Consider the following 19982-nt stretch of genomic DNA (forward strand, 5'->3'; position numbering starts at 1 on the left):
GTATTTCAAGCGCTGATTTTCCAGCACAGCAAGAGCATGTTGAATTTTCTTTTGAATCCATGTGGCCTCTCTAACGTGAAAAACCGATTTAGTCCCTCTATACCGTCGCTCCGCTCGCCGGCGGATGGCACGGAGGCTCTTATTTCTGCATCGAAATCTGTATATTTCTCGAATGGCCGAAATGAACGTATAGCATCCTGCATAGCCTTGGCGATCTGAACTTCTTGTGTGAACGATAAGCCTTCGTGGCATGCTTGTTCCATAAGTGATTTAAACACGGGCGGATCTATCATTTGTTTAAAATTGGATGGGGCGGATTTGGTTAGGCATTTAATCTTCAGGTAGGCAGGAATGTGGTCGCTTCCGTGGGTTTCTACATCTACGAACCAAAGGACGCGGCGAGTGAGGCATCGCGAGACAAAAGCCGAGTCTGAACAACTACTGTACGTTCGGCCGCGCAGAAACGTGGGACTGCCATCATTTAGACAGCAAAGTTCATGGTCACAAGAAAATGAAAAGAGGTTTCTTCCTTTGGGATTTACCTTGACGCTTCCCCAAAGTGAATGATGTGCCTTAGTATACCCATGAACCAGGAGTCGCATCTATAATGATACTCAGTATCTGTCTGTCGAAATGACGTGATGGAGAAAGGTAAGCGCCCACTAGAGTAAACGAAAATTTGCGCTTTTTCACGGTCAAACAGACATACTGATTACTGTCATATGGCAGCACTGGATGAACGATATAAGTCAATTCACATTGTATGTAGATGATCACCTTGCTAATTTCATTAGAAGTCGATGACACATAAGTTTCATAGCCTGAGGCCCGCACGTGTTTCTGTAGCTTCGGTTCACATACGGCAATAATGGCAAATCGATTGGTGAAAACGTAAGGGTGAGGATCAGCAATACGAGATTTCTGCCCAAGGGCGTTCCATCGCGTAATAGACGCTTCCTTGACTTTTCTGAAGAAGGCTGATACAGTAGAGCCATTGTGCTTGCTATTCGAGGCTCTCAAGAACCGGATCCCCATCGTCCAACACTTGCAGTGCACCCCGAGCATATGGCGTCTGCATGCTATTTATCAACACGCGAATGACTTTCATTAGAGACTTGATTATAGTGATTACGTGCTTGTCTTGTACTCGCACGCCATCTGTGCCGTCATCGGTGTGTTGGTAGTCCACTGTTGATCTTTGTTCTGCTGGAGGACTTAATGTCGGAAGTGCAGGCCAGGCGTTTGCAGAAGCTGTATTCAATGCGTCACCAGACGCAGTGTTGCTAGTGTGGGTGAGCGTCTTGGGAGCACAAGCTGTTGGAAGTACCGTCTTTCTTACGACGGTCTCAGCATTTAGGTACACGAAGGTCTACTGCGGCGGGTAGGATACGTCGCACTTTGGCGGCGGCCTCTTTGTGTGTTCAGGTGCCTCTCACCATTTCTTTTAGGAATTTCAGCTCTGTCGTGGGTCTCGGGCAGTCTTTCGACGATAATTAGTGAGGACCAGAGCAGATCCCACACATGAAATCAGTCACACGCCAAGCATCAGCGCTGTGCTGCTCCGAGCATTTTGGGCACACAGTCGAATTCTCGCATCTGCCGCTGACATGTCCTATCTAAGAACAGTCGCACTGCATGACGAAAAAATCCAACGTTCACGCGTGACGGCGAGCTTCCTCCCTTGAAGGTTATCTTCACACAACGCGATTCTCCGAGGCAACAGATTTCAATAATAGTGACATCTGCTGTGGCGGGTTCAACCAATATAGGTAGATCGTTGTCATTGATTGACTCACGGACGTCATAAATCTCACCTGATGAAGTATCACTGTCCTGTTGTATTATGGCGCGAACATTAATATTTCCCAGCACTTTGACTGTTCTCAAGATATCCAGCACCACTCTGTCCCAGACATCGACCGCGAGAATGTTCATACGGGTGTTAATTCTCACTTCTGTAATCTTATGTGGAACAGGAGCCTCCAGTGTGACAAATATGGCTTGACTAATTAGCCGATTCAGGTGTTCGGTCGGCGTCTCAGACAACAGAAGGATGGTATGAGCCCTGTCATTTTTCTTTTCCATCGCCGTCTTCATAGTTGAAGACGACGAAGCAGTGACGATTCTCATCTTTCCTTTTTGCCTCTCAACTGTCAAGTAGTCACCGTCTTCGTCTGAAGCAGAGTAGTACAGCATGGTGTCGTCGCTGCCTGTGTCGCTCATGAGGTGGTCGCACCCTCTAGGAGCACTTGACGCTGTGACGTGTGTCTCCTCCGGACATCTAGCAGACTCTGCTTCTATCGCCGAAGGTCTCGGGAGCGCCGCCTCCCGAAAGCACGCAAAACTACTCGTAAAATGAGAGCAGTAGAAAACGGAATTCCGCACAAGAGCCCTTACACTCCACGAATAAAATTACTTTCAAATCAACGCATCGCACATATAGTCCTCATCTTCAACTTCATTTTCTTCAAATATTACTTCTCTTTGTGTAACACATTCACCACAAACCGAACAAAAATGATCGCCATCGTCATAGCCTAATCAAATAAGTACAGTTCGTTCTCGACTTCGAAAATTGCCTTTTGCGCTGTAGCTTACATTACGGATGGAATGGTATCGTATAACTCAATTCGCTTAAAATCGACAACATTTTCTTCAGCATAGACTGGTACGCACCGTAAACCATATTAACTGTTCGCTTAATCACCATTTCACCTAAAATAGAAATTTTCAGTGACAGTGACGGGTGCACCAGCCAGCCATATAGACTATTCTAAACGGTGCACAAAAATATTTGTTCTATTGCTCCAAACGTATACCAGGAGTCTTTCCTACGACCACGGTTGAAAACAAGTTGAACTACACTCCCCGCCCCACTTCGAGAACACGTCGCTGCGACTACCCCACTGCGGTGAGCGTGCTGCAAGCGGCCTTTACGAAGCACCGTATGTGACTCATCGCTTTAGACGTTCAATGTTCATCATTGCACGCCCTTCGTGATGAGCAATGAAAGTAACTGCATAACAGCTTGTAAATGGGAAGCTACTACAGCTCTCTCCTTGGTTCTAATATATCAATTTAACCTTATAAATGTTCACACAGTGTTTTAACGCTTCTTTAGCAGTTTATGTGAGCTCCATCGTGCGAAGTAATATACGCTAGCGATTGCGCAACAAGGAACACATTTGGTTTTGTGACCAAGCGTTAGCCTTTTGTCTATTTCTGATCGCAAACTCCGGACTTTTCTTCCCTAGCATCCCAAGGCCGCAAGATGAAGATCACTGCGCGCCATGCCAGTGCGACGACAAGCAACCGGTGTGTGCTGTTGTCGACAGTATGTGCCACTGCGTTAATGGGAGCCTTCGGTTCTGGGAGACGGGAAAATGCGCCATGAATAGGGGCGACTGCGGCACACTGCTCATTCCTCCGCTGTAAGAACCGCATTCTTTGGCCTAAGTAAAGGGAGTAGTTGTTACAACATATTTTAAAGCCAACTCGATATCTAAGTGGCATTAGATGTGGCAATATGCAACAAGTGGCTATATGCAATGAAAGTAGAAGTGAGCATTGGATGGGGCGGCGATATTATAGGGCTCAATTTCCCTCAAAGGCGCATAGTAAAACTGTTTCATTTTCTGACGAGTGAACAGAGGTCGCTCAGAGGTTAAACAGAGGTGAAAACGTAACTCTTGTTAACCAGACGCTGAATATGGGTAATATCGGTAAACGCTTCAAGGCTGTACAATACCTGCAAGCTTGAATATGCGTGCCAGTTCCTTTTTCGTCCTTTGTTTAAATGTATGGCGCTGTAAACGACACCATCTCATACCACCTGGCCTCACTTGAAGCTTCATTGGACATCTTTTTTAAACGACAGAAGTTCTTTAAAAATTCACTCTAACCTAGAAAGGTCGTCAGGTTGCTCGTGCTCCGAAGTCTGGCACCAACGCTAGAAAGTAAACGTTATTGTGAATCAAAATGTTTCGGAAGATGTATGATCATTCTCTCCTGATATCTTATCACAACGGTACTACTGAGACTCGGAAATATGGCAACTATTTCTAAACAAAGCATTTATAACGGATGCTGTAGCCTTCGCAGAAATAACGTAGCTCACGAGCCCGATGCTTGAAACATTGAGACAATTGTGTAATGACATGCGTCTCTGCGCGCATTGTTCTTTGCAGAATAGGTACTCCTTTTACCGATTAAATTCGTTTAATGTTCCTGCAGCTTATTCGAGCCTCCAAAGACTCCAGTTAATTCTGCCATTTAACGCTGTCAAAAAATAGACAACGGTATTGCAAGCCAGAGTTCTCCATCGACCACCATTTGTATAAGGCTATAAATTTCACCGAAAACTATGGAAAAAAAATGTAGAAATGACGCGTGTTTAACAAATGAAGAATCAGTTTTTGTGTATCAGTGAGGTAGTGAACGTTTTGAAAGACAGTCGAAAAATGATTCTGTTTGAGTAACGAGGTTTTGGCAAGTACGATGACTAACAGCAACAGCCACATAGGATAATGAAATTCAGCTCCCAGTGCAGTGGCTTCAGTTCACGAGAAAACAACTGCTGCGTGCGCAGCAGTTGGCAGACTATTATTATTTATCACAGCTCAAGCAATCTAGACAGGTGGTTTTTGAGCAGCACATAGTTGCACTTACAACGAGCACCATCATGCTAACCCATTGCACGCCTGCACCTGCTTGTGAGGGCCGGCGATGGGTTGTCTCCAGAAAGTACTCAAGAAAAAAAACAACACGTTACGCTACGCTACCTGTAATTTGAGCGCTCTGATGCAGGGTCGTATTTCACTTAAGCTTATAGTTTGCCGTAAACGCTTGTCGTTGATGTTTTACGCGTGCGACCTAAGAATTTCCCTATTATACTCAACCATTCTGATACGACTATCAAGAGTCGAGACCATTGTTGCGCATGCTGCAAGCTGCTACTCTGAAAACACTACCTGCGCTACTTTAAAAGCAACATTTCGAAAATTGTCGTACCAATCAGAAAACATTCTGCACACAGTGAAGAAGAGATGTGCATAAAAAGCATCGTTCCGGTATATATATATATGTAAGTATGTATGTATGTATGTATGTATGTATATATATATATATATATATATATATATATATATATATATATATATATATATATATATATATATATATATATATATATATATATCATGGACCTATTATATGTCCACTAGAGCACGAAGGCCTCTTCCTACGATCGCCAATTACCTCTGTCCTGCGCCAACCGATTCCGTCAGGCGCCTGCGAATTTCGTTATTTCAACGCCCCACCTAGTCGTCTACCCTCCTCGACTACGCTTCCCTTCTGTTGGCATCCATTCCGTAACCCTAATGGTACACCGGTTACCAATCATACGCATTACATGACCAGCTTAGCTCCATTTTTTTTCTCTTGATGTTCACTAAAATATCCGCTATCACTTTTTGCTCTCTCAGCCACACCGCTCTCTTCCTTTCCCCTAACGTTACGCCTAACATTCTTCGTTCCGTCGCACTATGCGCGGTCTCTAACTCGTTCTCGAACTTCTTTGTCAGTCTCCAAGTTTCGGTTCCATATGTTAGCACCGTGAAATGCTCTGATTTTACACCTTTCTTTTAAATGATAATTGTAAGCTTCCAGTCACGAAATGACAATGTCTGCCGTAGGTGCTCCAAATCATTTTTTCTTGGATCCTCTGTGAGTAAATGAGCTAGGGAAACGTAATCCTACACCGATTCTAGAGGCTACTGGCGATCCTGAACGCTTGGTTTCTGGTCAGGCTATTGATATTGTATTTGTCTTCGGCATATTATTCTTCCACCCCTCTCTTAAACTTTTTCTGTTAAGGTCATCAATCATTTGTTGTAACTCATCCCCAGTGTTGCTCGATTGAGCACGTCATCTGGAAATCGAAGATTGCTGAGATATTCGCCGCCAACCCTTAGTCCTAAGCCTTCCCAGTTTTATAGTTTGAATATTTCTCCCATGCACGCAGTGAATAGCGTTGGAGAGATTGTTTCTTTTTATCTGACCCCTTTCTCTATAGGTATCTTTCTCCTTTTTTTCAGTTGATTTAAAGTAGCTGTGCAATCTCCGTAGGTATTTTCCACGATTATTATGAAATGTAAGCCTCCTATACTCCTTGATTTCTTAACGCTTCTATGAGTCTTGGTATATCTACTGAATAAAATGCGTTTTCATAATCTATAAAAGCCATAAAGAGAGGCTGATTGTAGTCTCCAGATCTCTCTATTGCCTGATTGATGGAATGTATGTGATCCATTCTAGAGTTTCACTTCCAGAAGCCAGCCTGATCTCTTGGTTGGCTGCAGTTTAGTGTTGCGCTTATTCTATTGGAAATCATCTTGGTGATTATTTTAAATAATATTGGAGGCAAGTTATTGGGCCTGTAATTTTTCAATTCTCTATCGTCTCCCTTTTTGTGGATTAGTATAATGTTGGCATTCTTCCAGTCGTCTGGAGCCCTTAAACTCGATAGACAATTTGTATAATGGACTTCCAGCTTTTCAAGCATGATGTCTTCGCTATAGTTGATTAAACTGACTGTTATTCGGTATTATCCTGCCGCTTTCCCAGTTTCATATCTTGCAAAGCCCTTCTAACTTCATCGCTACTTATGGAAGCAACATCTGTAACCTGTTCGTTACAGCTTTGAATTAAGGTATCTTCGAAGCAGTAGATCTCCGAAGCCTTTTTTAAACTTTCAATCCAACCATCCCAAAGTAGTAAAAAAATCGAATTGCCATGTCGTGCCTTAAGTCTTCTCTCACCAAATCGTCCATGCACTAAATGAGCGCCAGTTTTAATGCACAGGTCCATCGCCTATTAGAAGCACGTTATCCTGGCGTGGCAGTGGCCATTGTGGCTCAACGCCTAAAGAGGTCGATTTCGAGGGGAACGGACGTGATTACAGAAAGCAGTAATAGCAAGAAAAGAGTAGTGGCTATTCTCTACATTCATTCAGTATCGCGCAGGCTCACGAAAGTTGCAAGTAGCTATTGTGTTACTGTTGTTTTCATTGTTTTCAATGGGCTAGGTAATATATGCACTGCCATGCAGAGGAAAAAGAAGCGGGCGAAAGGGAAAACAGAACCGATATTTGTACAGTAAAGCAGATCAAGATCCACAATTTGACTGACTGTTGTATGGGTCTGGTATGTAAAATTCCATTGAGCTGTGGCCCTTTCTACGTAGGGAAAATGGGGTGGTGTGTCGATCAGAGGCTAATGGAACATAAAAGGTCGTTAACGGATGGATTGCCTTCAAATCTTTCCTTACATTGGCAAGGATGCCAAGATTGTAACGGCACGCCTGAGTTAGATGAATGCGCGATATTGTACAGGCATAGGAATAGGCATGGAAGCGAGGCACGCCTACTTATTCGTTTCAATTAAGAAAATCTGAAAGCAACTGTAAAAAAAAAAATCACGATAGATGCCAAGCTGCGTTCGAACTATGAGAAGCACGTGACCGCATGCGTTTCCTCGTAAGGATTAGCGTTGCATAAGCTCCATTTCCCGAGAAGCAGGAAATGTAGCATAGGGAACAGGAAGTGGCGTCACTACATTTTCATATTTACAAGAAGATTACGCTTAGCAAATGATTTCTGTTGTGTTGTGATAGGGCTACGGGAAGGGAACTCGTAGTGAGGAGCCCTGAAGAGCAGCGTGAACACGATCAGCTGTAACGGATACAGCAACATCAATATGCACAACGGCGTCGTACTCAGGCGAGGCAGAACGCAGCGCTTACTGTCCAAAGCTAGCCACGCACGGGGTTGAGTACATTCAATTTTTGATGCATGTTGCTGTTAGATGGACGGCGAACTGTTTTAGACCGCATCGCAGTTGAAAGATGTTGTTGAGGCAGAGAAAGTGCCAGAAACTTCTACAAGGCTAGGTCCGCTTGCAACATGCAAAAAGAATTCGTTCTAATCTTTCTCTTACTGCTGGACTTCGTTTCGTATTGTGGTGATTATGCAAGGTCAAGCACGTCTTGTCGTTCCATACAACGCGTTTCAATGCTGAGTGAATCTTCCGCTTTATCTGCAAGGTCCATCGAGGTGGCTGGGGGGACGCACTAGTCGCTTAAATTTGTTGCGCGTTCCTTGCAATGGGCGACCCATCGTTTACAATGGTGTCAGACCACGGTATGCTCTGCGGGAAATTCCAAATAAAAATTATGCGCCATTTGGACACCACATTTTTGGTATCTATGTCTAGCCAGCATTTCCACATCCCAGTTTTAGCCATCATTTATTTCTTTTTCAACATGCTAGTTTAAAGGATCCGAAGAAAGCTTAAAATGTGTTGTTGCTACATATTTATACCATCGTTAAACCATTATGTACTATTGCATGAAGGTGTACATAAATATTTAGCCAGAGTAAGGACAAAGGCTTTTCAGGGTAAGATTCATTAGCAGCAGTTCACTTATTCGGTTGCATACCCGTTTCTTGAGCCGTCGTGTGCTACATGCTGCCCATTATATTTTATTGCGGTAGCATAAGAAAAATTGCCTACGATTACGATAATTCCTAATGAAAAATTTGAGCGCAGCTGTTTCAGCTTTTCGATATACTGAGGCCAAGAATTCGAGCAAAACATGTCTGTACAGTTTAGAGACAACTTTTCATCATCATTTTTTATCACTCCTTCTTCAAGAAACACTCCACGGCCACTTCTTGATTGTTAAGAAGGAAGCTTTGTGGTCTGCGAAATAGATGGAACAGCTCGACTTGCGTAGGGCACTTCTGTCTTCGGGAAGAGACGGCGCTGGGCGTCTACTCAGGCCGCTCGTTTGGCAGCAGCGGCAGACGAAGGACTTCCACCGGTTACCACACTCATGACTTAGAAAGAACTGGCTGACAATAAACTATTTCTATAGGCAGACGCATTATATTGTAATATAAACTGCCTGTGAGCCTCGGACCATCATACTCGTGCGGAACATATCGCAGCAACCGCCGTAAACGGAGCGTAGGTTGGTGCAACTGCCTCACTTATCGGGAGGTCGCAGAAGGCAGCGCGTAGGCGCATAGGAACGCTATGCGGCGAAGAGATGGCAACGAATGACTGACTCAGCTAGCGAGTGAACTGAAGGTGGCTCTGCGCTTCGGCTTGGGAAGCGCGAGCCGTGACCCACTGATACCGAGCCGGTGCTTCGGCAATTGGTGAACACCGCGTTCTCTCGCGCGGTCGTCGCCATGGACGAGTGTACATTAAGCTGCGCACGCTCCTGGTGCCATCTCTCACGCATGGCGTGAGCCTTGCTTTCTTCGCTCCTCCTCCAATGGCACGCCTGTGCGGCGTCAATCGCAGCGACGGCTCAGTGGCGGCTGATGTCCATGATGTGCTGCTGCCCAAGCCTAAGCGCATAGTCACGGCCGTTCGCCACTGCGTGTACACCTTACCCTCGCTCGTCTAAAGTCCCTTCACAATTTCAAAGTACCGCCACTCTTTTAACTCTCATGCCACCGCGCGACTTCCTTGCCTCTTCCTCGCCATTTGCCCTCCCGCGGGAAGCTGTCCTGCGCCTGATCCTCTGCACGAGGATTGGTCTCCCTGCCGTTGCTCTTGGAAACGCGTGGTGCTTGCGTTTTCCTTGTGTTTTTCTTTTTCGTCCACGCCATTTATCTCTTCAGCTCGGCTGCCTCGGAGCTTTAACTAGGCGTAGCGAGCGTTGTACGCTGTTTTTCCTGCTCTCTGTGCTAGCGCTATGCCGTACTGTTGCGCATATAACTGCAGCAAGAAGCCTGAAGATGGTTATGCAATATTTGTGATACCACAAGGGTAGCGTGACGGCTTGCGCAGGAAGCAGTGTCTGCATAACATTGGCCGACAGAATCTGGTTCCGACAGAGAACAATGTTGTTTGAGAGGTGAGGAGTCTTATTGTTCGTATCAAAGCATCCCCTAATGCTGTATTCTTCTTTTTCAATTCTTCCGGCCTGCTCATCAGCATTTTTGCTGCGGCAATTTGTACGTTGCATAAAAAGTGGGCTGTCCTCAGTATGCTTAATATTCTGGCTGGACTCCATCACCTCGCAAGTCGCCAACTGTTGTTATTCAGTGGGAAAAGAAGGACTATAGCTTGTTTTCCGCTGTGAAGAATTCTGAGCGATGATACAGCCTTCTGTCGCACATAGCGACATGCAGAGGAGCTATTATTTTCTCCTTACGTCGATGTGTGCGTCAGTCATACAATTAATGCAGGCCCCGAAAAAATTTGCGGTAAGTATATCTGTGGTATTGCAGGTGAGGAGCGCTAGCTAGTCCACATTGCGTTTTTTTTTTTAGTTTTAAGGCGAAAGCCTTAGGTCTCTGTTTGAAGGTCGCGTTGTGAACAGAGAATATCACGCGACCCAGGTAGACCAGTAACGACCCAAAGCCTGTCTAGCCGTGTATAAGAGATTAATGATTAGCTAAGAAAATTAATGATTCATTAGTGATTGAATTAAGGTGGATTTGAGGAGGATTATCTACTTAGGGCAGGTAGTGACCGCGGATCCGGATCATGAGACTGAAATAACCAGAAGAATAAGAATGGGCTGGGGTGCGTTTGGCAGGCATTCTCAAATCATGAACAGCAGGTTGCCACTATCCCTCAAGAGGAAAGTGTATAACAGCTGTGTCTTACCAGTACTCACCTACGGGGCAGAAACCTGGAGGCTTACGAAAAGGGTTCTGCTGAAATTGAGGACGACGCAACGAGCCATGGAAAGAAGAATGATAGGTGTAATGTTAAGGGATAAGAAAAGAGCAGATTGGGTGAGGGAACAAACGCGGGTAAATGACATCTTAGTTGAAATCAAGAAAAAGAAATGGGCATGGGCCGGACATGTAATGAGGAGGGAAGATAACCGATGGTCATTGAGGGTTACGGACTGGATTCCAAGGGAAGGAAAGCGTAGTAGGGGGCGGCAGAAAGTTAGGTGCGCGGATGACATTAAGACCTTTGCAGGGACAACATGGCCACAATTAGTACATGACCGGGGTAGTTGGAGAAGTATGGGAGAGGCCTTTGCCCTGCAGTGGGCGTAACTAGGCTGATGATGATGATGAATATTGATTAGGGTGAATTAAGGTGGGTTAACGCGCATGAACAAGAATTAAGGTGTACTAAGGATGATTAAGATGGATGAAGGAAGATTAAGATGGATTAGGGTGAATAAACGACGATTACGGTGCATGAGCAACGATTAAGGCGTAATAAAGAGAATTAGGGTCGATTAAAGTGGATGAAGGAGGATTAAGGTGGATTAGGGTGGATAATTCTAATTAGGGTTGACGAAGAAGGAATGCGACCAATAAGAGGATTAAGGTGGAATAGGGTGGACGAAAGTTGATGGAGGGAGATTAAGGTAAATTACAGTAGGCTTTACAAGGCTTTCACATTCGCGTCTCTTAGGCGATACCTAAGTTCACCTTGCATTTTTAGAATTTGCTTTGAACTGCACTTGCACGCACGCATGAGTGGGCGACGATTATTATTCGGTTTTCTTACGGATACCGGCAATGTGCAGCGGGCGTTCACATAATCGTGCACGCTTGCTGTTCATATCTACATCTAGGCGGAGGCCGGGAATCTTCGCTTTAATAGCGAATGTTTTAAAACCACCTTTCTCCGGTTTTGTACTACGCGGAAACTTTTTCTATTGGTTTAACACGAGCCGATATCCTGCATCAATGGGCTTTGATTGCGAAGATTGAACAATCAATCATTATTCTGGTCATGATCCAGTTGTGCAAGAAATATTCTGCAGGCAATTATATTTAGCACTGAAACATATTTCATCCAAATCCACCTTCATCCTCCCTCATCGACTTTAATAATCCTTAATCCACTATTATCCTCCTTTAACCACCGTTATCCATCTTAATTCTCCTTAACACACCTTATTCCTCCTTATTACACCTTAATTAATCTTAATAGAATCCCTTATCAATAATTGAATAACTGATAAACCGTAACCATCTCTTATACATGGGTGAACATGCTTTGGTTTGCTTTCCGGCCTTCCTTGGGTCACGTGATAATTTCTGTACCTCACAACACGACCTTGAAACATAGATCTAAGGCTTTCGCTTAATAAGCCTCAGGCAGAGGGAGGTGACACAAGCAGTACTAGTTCAGACGCAGAAAGTAAGGCCTCTTATCATGTGGAAGGAAAATTGTCTGCTGTATCGAACTCCCCTTAAAGCTCCTTTTACACCAGTTTACCCCGTTCATTCGGCTTTAGGAAACAGCAACCTCTACATAAATGTTGCCTTAAGCATGATCAATGCGCTTATCACTACTTCCCAAAATTTTCAACACCACTAGGCGTGCAACTGGCCAAAATACCGTGCCTCCATAGAATGCCGCAGCCCGTCCGCGGGAGGCAAGGAGAAAAGGAGAGAAGAATTGAGGAGGAAAGCACCCCGGAGAGGAGGCTGTCGCTACTTTCAAATTATCAAGGGGTTTTAGTGCAGCTAGAGCAGCGCGTTGGCCCCGGCTACGGAGCCTGTTACGACGACGCACGACGGCGACACGAAACGCAGGATCGGGCGCCAGCGAGCTGCACTCTTAAATTATGCGTCACTCTGCTATAACAAACACTTGTGACCTGCGGAGCAGGCGGAAGTTCTACCGAAAAATCAATGCCGTTTTCCTTTGTGCGAGGCTTCGGTTGGGACGTCGAGCCATTTGAGACGCCCACCGCAACAAAACCGATTTGCTGAGACGCCGTATGCGTCGGTGTCGTGTGGCAGACGCTGCACGGACGCTACACGGCGGCAACCGCCACGCCTTAGTTCTATGTTGCTAACTCAATGCATGCTAGCTCCGACGCCGTCTACCCGGCAGCTCCTGGAAACTGCCAAATCGAGCGTGCGGGTGTTTATCGGAGAGCAATGACATCACATCACCTGTGTCCCAGCCGCGCCGCTCCTTGTTTCCCGCGAAGCTCTACCCACCCTCACCGTGCTCGGCGAAGCTGCGAACGTAAAGACAAAGCCAGCGAGGTTCGACTGCAAGTTTTCTCTCAACTCCGCGGAGTGGCGTCACTCCTCGACTGATGAAGCTGCTACACATCTCAAAGAATTGAACACTTCTGTCAAGGTGTGGCTCTGCTATGTGCTTTCTTGAGGCAAGATAGATAAACATATGCAAAACGATAATGACTAGGCCATACATTACAGCAAAGGGGAGGAGAAATGCAGCCGTAATGAAAAAACGAGCACTATATATGCGGATACAATACGTATCAGGTGCTCCGGCTAATCAAAAGGTCTAATGGTTCCAAGACCCCCATTTGGAAATGCGGTTCTTTGTTTGAAGTCAGGAGTACAATCAGAACACGACGGAGACCAGAGGTCAATGGGACACCTCGCTTTCGATGGTCCTTTAAAGACTAGAAATGAAGCTGGGCAGAGTGAAATCGGCTGGAGAAGTAAGGGATGCTCAGATAAAGCTAATTTCGAAGAAATCCTTATGAATATGAAATTAAACATGTTGCGAGAGTGTTCATGAAAAGTATTGACTCACAGTAGAGGAAAAGAACTTGGAAGCTTACCAGCAAGTACACGACCCGTATGATGTGCAAAATGGCAACAAAGACCACCAAGCGGAATTCAGAAATTCATAGATAATCTCATGGTTTGCCGCACTGGAAAAGAAACCTGCTATGAGTAACTACTTATGAGGAAAAAGTGAAATCCTAAAAGCAACTATTTATGAAAACTCAAAGGGAAGCACTTTATATTTCGAAGCGATATCATTATACCTTGGAATACACGCTTATTGAGGGAGATACATCAATGCAAAAGAAGCTGGTGCTTGCTGCGATAAGGCTAACGAAAGGATGCAGCAATTTTTATTAGAATGTGAAGATATCTGTCGAGCGGTCGATTTTACTACGTGTGGCCTCCTTGAAGCGCTTGAGTTTAACGAGCACACAGGAAACAGGGAACAGTTCCCCCAAAAACATTATTAAGGGGTGATTGGAAGTTTATAGTAAGAAAGCCAGGGAAACGACAAATAGCGGAAGCGCACATAACAAAGCTGCTTGTACGGGATAAGAAAGTTTGGCTATGAGAGTTCTTAGTGCTATTCATTTTTTTTTTTTAACACAGGTAGGGCATGTTCAGGGTGGAATGTTCTAGATCACGGGGATAACATGCGTCATGCGCACGCTCACTTAGGCCAAAGCGCGCATATAATTTCTCTTGGATATGAAGGAAAAGCTATGTAAGAGCAGGTTGTATACATGAATTTGCACGCATAGACCAGGTGTGTTTGGCATAGGTTGTTTCTTTGACCATGCATAGCTCAGATGCTTTACTGAATGCAGACAGAGTTAAGTCGGGGCGAATTTCTTAAGCTTGTTTTTTATAGAAATCGCTTATTACCATGTGTACTTGTTTATCTTTATGGGTTGACCGTGTTTCACCGTCCAACGAATGTTATCCCTCGACGCAGGACGCGCTTGTATGTATCGGAAATTTCTCGAATGTTATCCATGGTGTATCCGCTGTCTGTTGTCACAGAACTTTGTGTAATCTGATTGCGTGCATGGCCCACGCGAATTGTGTAGTACTTTCTGGAAGACATGCGGGCGACAGCGATTTATCTGGAACCTTCGATAACTCATGGATAAAAACCTGCGCATTTGGGCCGCTGATAAATTTTAATCGATCAACCATTGTGTTCACCACTATCGTTATGCTTTGAGTGCAGCCTGTTTTTCGGGGCACACGTGTGCACAATATCGAATTAATTCCACGATTGCCAGTTTTGCTGCTATGTTCTTGACCGTCACTACCACGTGACATCGGTTCGAGTTGGATTCCAGAACAGTTGATTGTGCGGCTAGTTGGTTTCGTATAAATGAAGAAGTAACGTTGCTCTTACATTTGTCCACCTTTCTTCTCTTTGAGGTTTTTTTCGCGCTAAGATACAGTTCACTTATGGTGGAGGTGCGTTGCGTTCAGCTACCGTATACCCGCGAGAAGGCGTATTCCAAACCCTGACCGCGAAGACAACACCAACAGATTACACCACCTGCCCCCGGAATATGGACTTCTACCTGAGACAACCAAAAAGATCATGGCTAAGTCGAGATCGTGGCGTCACTTCGTTGGTACTGCACCGAGATAGATCTTGAAGCGTCGTCGTCGCGGCGGCGGATCTTCATCATTTCGATGGACAGAAACCGCACCTCCATTGGTTCCTACTTTTAGTTTTCTAGATATTGGGCGAACGCATGATCATTGCATGAACGCATGAGCGCATTGGGCGAACGCATGATTCTAGAACTGGGCGAACGCATGATCGGCACTGCAGGGACAGGTAGCAGCCTTGTGGCCGCGAGGTCTCCACTAAATGGCGGCAAAGTAGTCGGTGATATCATGTCGCCGTTACCCTTGCTGTGGGTGCGACGCGTTCGCGGTGGTCCCTTGTAGTAGTCTCTAGTCGCATTACGTACAGCGGCAGTAGACATGTGCGGCTTCCCAGCAGTGATAGCAGAGCGGGCTGTTAAAAGGTAAAATATGAGGTTTTGCGTGCCGAAACCACTTTCTGATTATGAGGCACGCCGTAGTGGAGGACTCCGAAAATTTCAACCAGCTGGGGTTCATTAACGTGCACCTAAATCTAAGTACACGCGTGTTTTCGCATTTCGCCCCCATCAAAATGCGGCCGCCGTGGCCGGGATTCGATCCCGCGACCTCGTGCTCCGCTGCCCAACACCACAGCCACCGAGCAACCATGGCGGGTCAGAGCTGGCTGTAGCCGAGGGCGCGCCAGGTGTCCGTCTTCCTCAGCTAGCTGCGCTGGGCGACGGGTGGGCGTGCTGGCGGTGGCGGCCGTGGACGATGCAACTGCGGCGTTACGGGGCCCTGACGCGGTCGCTGAAACGGACCTTGACTGCGGGTGACGGTGGCGTAGATCATCGCTTCTGGCTGGGGTTGCCGGGGATGCCGGAACTTCTCGTACTTCCAGCGACCACTGAACCTCTTCTTTACCTATGTCAGCGATCGAGGCCAACTCAGGCTTCCACTTTGGGAACAGCTTCTGCAGCTCTTCCCGTACGACCACTCTGATCGTCTCGCGCTGGTTATCGGCGCCTGGAGCATGAGCGTGGGCGAAGTTTGTCGCTACCACACGGCGGTTCTATTGCCTGGCGCGCATTTAAAGCGTCTTCTCAATCGTTGTAGCCTCCGGAACAAATTCAACGACTGTTTTGGGCGGGTTGCGTATCAACCCGGCGAATAGTTTTTCTTTCTCACCCCACATCAAGAACTGGCTGAGGACAGACATCTGGCACTACAATCTTCGACGACGCTATGTGGAATACCAGGCCGGCGACAGTGCTTAAACCCCGATACGCCGACGAGAACTCAGTGAGAAATTATTGCGAGACCATTTCTGATCCCACACGATTATCCGACACACTGGAGCACTCAACTATGATGCCGTGCCAGACGGCACTTCGCAATCACAGTGGCGTTACTCGTTGCCTGAACTTGTCCACGTTGTGGGCCTTAAGCCGTTCTACCAGCGCTAACGAAATTCAGGGCTTTGTTTCTTCATTGCTTTGTTACTATTTTACAAACTTTGCTTTTGTTTTTCGCCCTCCTGCTGTTTCCAGCATGAAGATGATGCTTTAAAGTGGGGGTATTGACACGTGCACTTGTTTATCTTATGTGGTGGCCGCGTTTTACCATCCAACTAATTTTATCGCTCTGCGCAGGACACGCCTGTATGTATCGGATTTTTTTCGAATGTCATCGAAGGGTCTATCCGCTGTCTGTTGTCACCGAACTTTGTGTAATCTGACTGCATGTATGCTCGACGCCAATTGCGTAGTACTTTCTGGAAGACACGTGGGCACCAGTGATTTCTCTGCAAGCTTCAATGACTCATGTATGAAAGGCGACGTGCTTGACCCGCTCATTATTTTCGACGATCACTTACGGTAAACACCGCTATCGTTGTGGTCTTAGTGCATCCTCTTTCTCTGGGCAGATGGGCGCCCACTATAGAGTTTCGCCATTCACAGTGTTGCTGCTATGTTCTAGACCGCCACTACCACGTAATAATATGAGTAATTGTTTTGTGAACAGCCAGCAACGCACTCAGTTTTGGTGTCTCCCGCGGCCGCGTTGTCGTTAAGAACACGTTGTTAATGCAGTTGTTGGTAAGACGGCCTAGCATAGGTAAGCTCGCGGATTCTTTTGTGTACGCCGACGATTCTTGATATCCCGATCGGTTCCCCTCCTTTTCCCACACATATTGCGCTAACTTGTTTTGTAAATATCAACAATCATTTTCGCTGAAGGTGATCGCCAATCTTTCAGCTGACCTAGCAGGCAGGACCGAAGGTCACAAACACTCACCAAAAGGCGCGGGCAGCACTCTTCTTTTTAGGTCAGCGCGAAACAACCGAACGTCTCGGATGTGGAAAACTGGACTGCCGAAACTGTATATACAAAAAATATCAGTCGTTGGCTGGTAAATCCTAAGTATTATTTTAAATTCCATGCTGGAAGTAAAACAATTGAAATATGTTCTCTAATTTTCCTGTAATATAGCGTGAAGACATTGCTCTTGAATACTTCCTGCAGCGCTGTTACAGGCGCACTTCTGCTCCGTACTCTTGTCATCATAGCCAAGGAAAGCTTATGAGCAAGAATAGCTGAACTAGTGTTCTTAATAAATCACGGTAAACGAAATAAATCATCGCAATATGCCTATCCTATACATTTATAACTCTTCAGAATTTCAGAAACTACCCTTTCATTCCACAAAAAGAAACTTTTAAATCAACGCAACTCTCATATTGTCCTTATCTTCAACTACGTTTGCTTGAAATATTACATCTTCATTTGTCTGCTGTTTAACTTCTTTCACCACAAATTGAAAAAGAAAATGACGGCCCTTGTCATAGCCTAATCATCTCTGTGCAGAATGTGATTCACTTCGAAAATCGCGTTTTGCGCTGTAGCTTTCGTTACGGAGGAAACGGTACCATATAACACAATTCGCTTAAGATCTTCGACAATGTTTTCTTCAGGAAACACTGGTACGAACCGTAAACCCTTTTAATTGTTCGCTTAGTCACCATTTCATCTGAAATAGAAAATGTGAGTGACAGTGACGTTCCATGCACTAGCCATCCATACAGACTACTACAAACAGTGCACAAAAAATACTTGTTCTGTTCCTCCAAACATATACCCGGAATCTTTCCTACAACCACAGTTTGACCAACTTCAACTACCACCCCCTCCTCACTTGGAGATGACGCCGCTTCGACTACCCCGCCATGAAAGGCGTGCTGCTAGCGGCCTTTGCGACGCCCCGTATCTCACTCATCGCTTTAGACGTTCATTCTTCATCTTTGCACGCCCTTCGTGATAAGCGATGTAACTGCAAAGCTATCCCTGCAACAGCTTGTAAAGGGTAGGCTACTACAGCGCTATACTCGGTTCGTGTGTATAAATTTAACCCTATAAATGTTCACGCGAAGTTCTAACGCTTCTTTCGCAGATTATACGACGTCCATGGTGTGCCGTCATATGCGCTAGAGATTACGCAACAAGTAACATATTTGCTTTTGTGACCAAGCGCTAGCCTTTCATCTATTTGTGATTGCAAATTCCTGACTTTCTTTCCCTAGTATCCCAAGGCCGCAAGAAAAAGAGCACTGCGCGCCATGCCTGTGCAACGACAAGCAAGCGGTGTGCCCTGTTGTCAACACCATGTGCCACTGCGTCAATGGGAGCCTTCGGTTCTGGGAGACGGGAAAATGCGCCACGAACAGAGATGACTGCGGCACACTGCTCATTCTTCCGCTGTAAGAACGGCCTTCTTGTGCTACACTCAACATAGTAGCTGGTATACCACTTCCTAAAAGCAACGCCATATATAAGTGGCATTATATGTGGCAGTATGCAGCAAGTGTCTGTGTGCAATGCAAAATAGAAGTGAGTGCTAGACTAGGCGGCGATATAGTAGTGCTACATTTCTCGCAATGGCCGCTAGTAAAAGTGTTTCATTTTTTGACGAGTGAACAGAGGTCACTCAAAGGACAAACATAGGTCGAAACGTAACTCTTGTTAACCATACGCTGAATATGGGTAATATTGATAAACACTTCAAGCTTCTACAATACCAGCAAGCTTGAGTATGCATGTCAGTTTCTTCTTTGTCATTTGTTTAAATGTATGGCGCTGTAAACAGCACCATCTCATACCACCTGGCCTCACTCGAAGCCTTATTGAATATCTTCTTTAAAATCTAGACGTTCTTCTCGAAAAAATTAGTATAAGCTAGACAGGTCGCCATCTGACTCGTTCTCTAAAGTGGAGCACCAACGTTAGAAAGTAAACATTATTCTGAATCAAAATGTTTTGCCATATGCGTGCGCACTCTCCCCTGACATCTTTTCACAATAGTGCTACTGAGACTCGAAAATGTGGCAACCATTTTTAAATAAAGCATTTTTAACTGATGATGTAGCCTTCGCAGAAGTAACGTAGCTCATGAGCCCGGTGCTCGAAATCTTGAGAATATTGTGCACTGGCATCTGTCTCGCCCGATGTTGTTCTTTGCGTAACAGGCACTGCTTTTATGGCTTAAATGCGTTTCGTGTTCCTGCAGCTTATTTGAGTTTAGAAGAAGCCGGTGCAAAAACTGAACTAATACAGACCCTGCAAGTTTTTTCTGCCATTGTTTGTTGTGAAAAAATACACAACGGCATCTCAAAGCAGAGTAAGGCATCCGACCCCTATTTATATAGGGCTAGTAAATTCACCAAGAACTACGGAACGATGAAAAATGTGCAAATGATGCGTGTTTAACAAGTGAAGAAGCAATACTTCTACAACAATGAGGCAGTGAACATTTCCAAAGATGGTCGACAAAGTGATTCCCGATGAGAAACTTGACCTT

General features: G+C 45.4%; 1 protein-coding gene across 2 annotated transcripts in view; it reads left to right on the plus strand.

Moving 5' to 3' along the window:
• The first annotated feature begins 3258 nt into the window (after window positions 1–3258).
• LOC126538679 (uncharacterized) overlaps window positions 3259–19982 on the plus strand; it is a 79577-nt gene continuing 62853 nt past the window's right edge. The window contains exons 1-2 of one of the 2 annotated variants that reach the window (XM_072289805.1): window positions 3259–3431; window positions 18709–18885. In XM_072289805.1, coding sequence (XP_072145906.1) covers window positions 3337–3431; window positions 18709–18885 — 272 coding nt within the window. In that variant the 5' untranslated portion in view covers window positions 3259–3336. The remainder of the gene's footprint in view (window positions 3432–18708; window positions 18886–19982) is intronic. The other variant, XM_072289806.1, reaches the window with a different exon arrangement.

Source organism: Dermacentor andersoni, chromosome 8 (genome assembly GCF_023375885.2).
Source record: "Dermacentor andersoni chromosome 8, qqDerAnde1_hic_scaffold, whole genome shotgun sequence".
NCBI classification, from domain to species: domain Eukaryota; kingdom Metazoa; phylum Arthropoda; class Arachnida; order Ixodida; family Ixodidae; genus Dermacentor; species Dermacentor andersoni.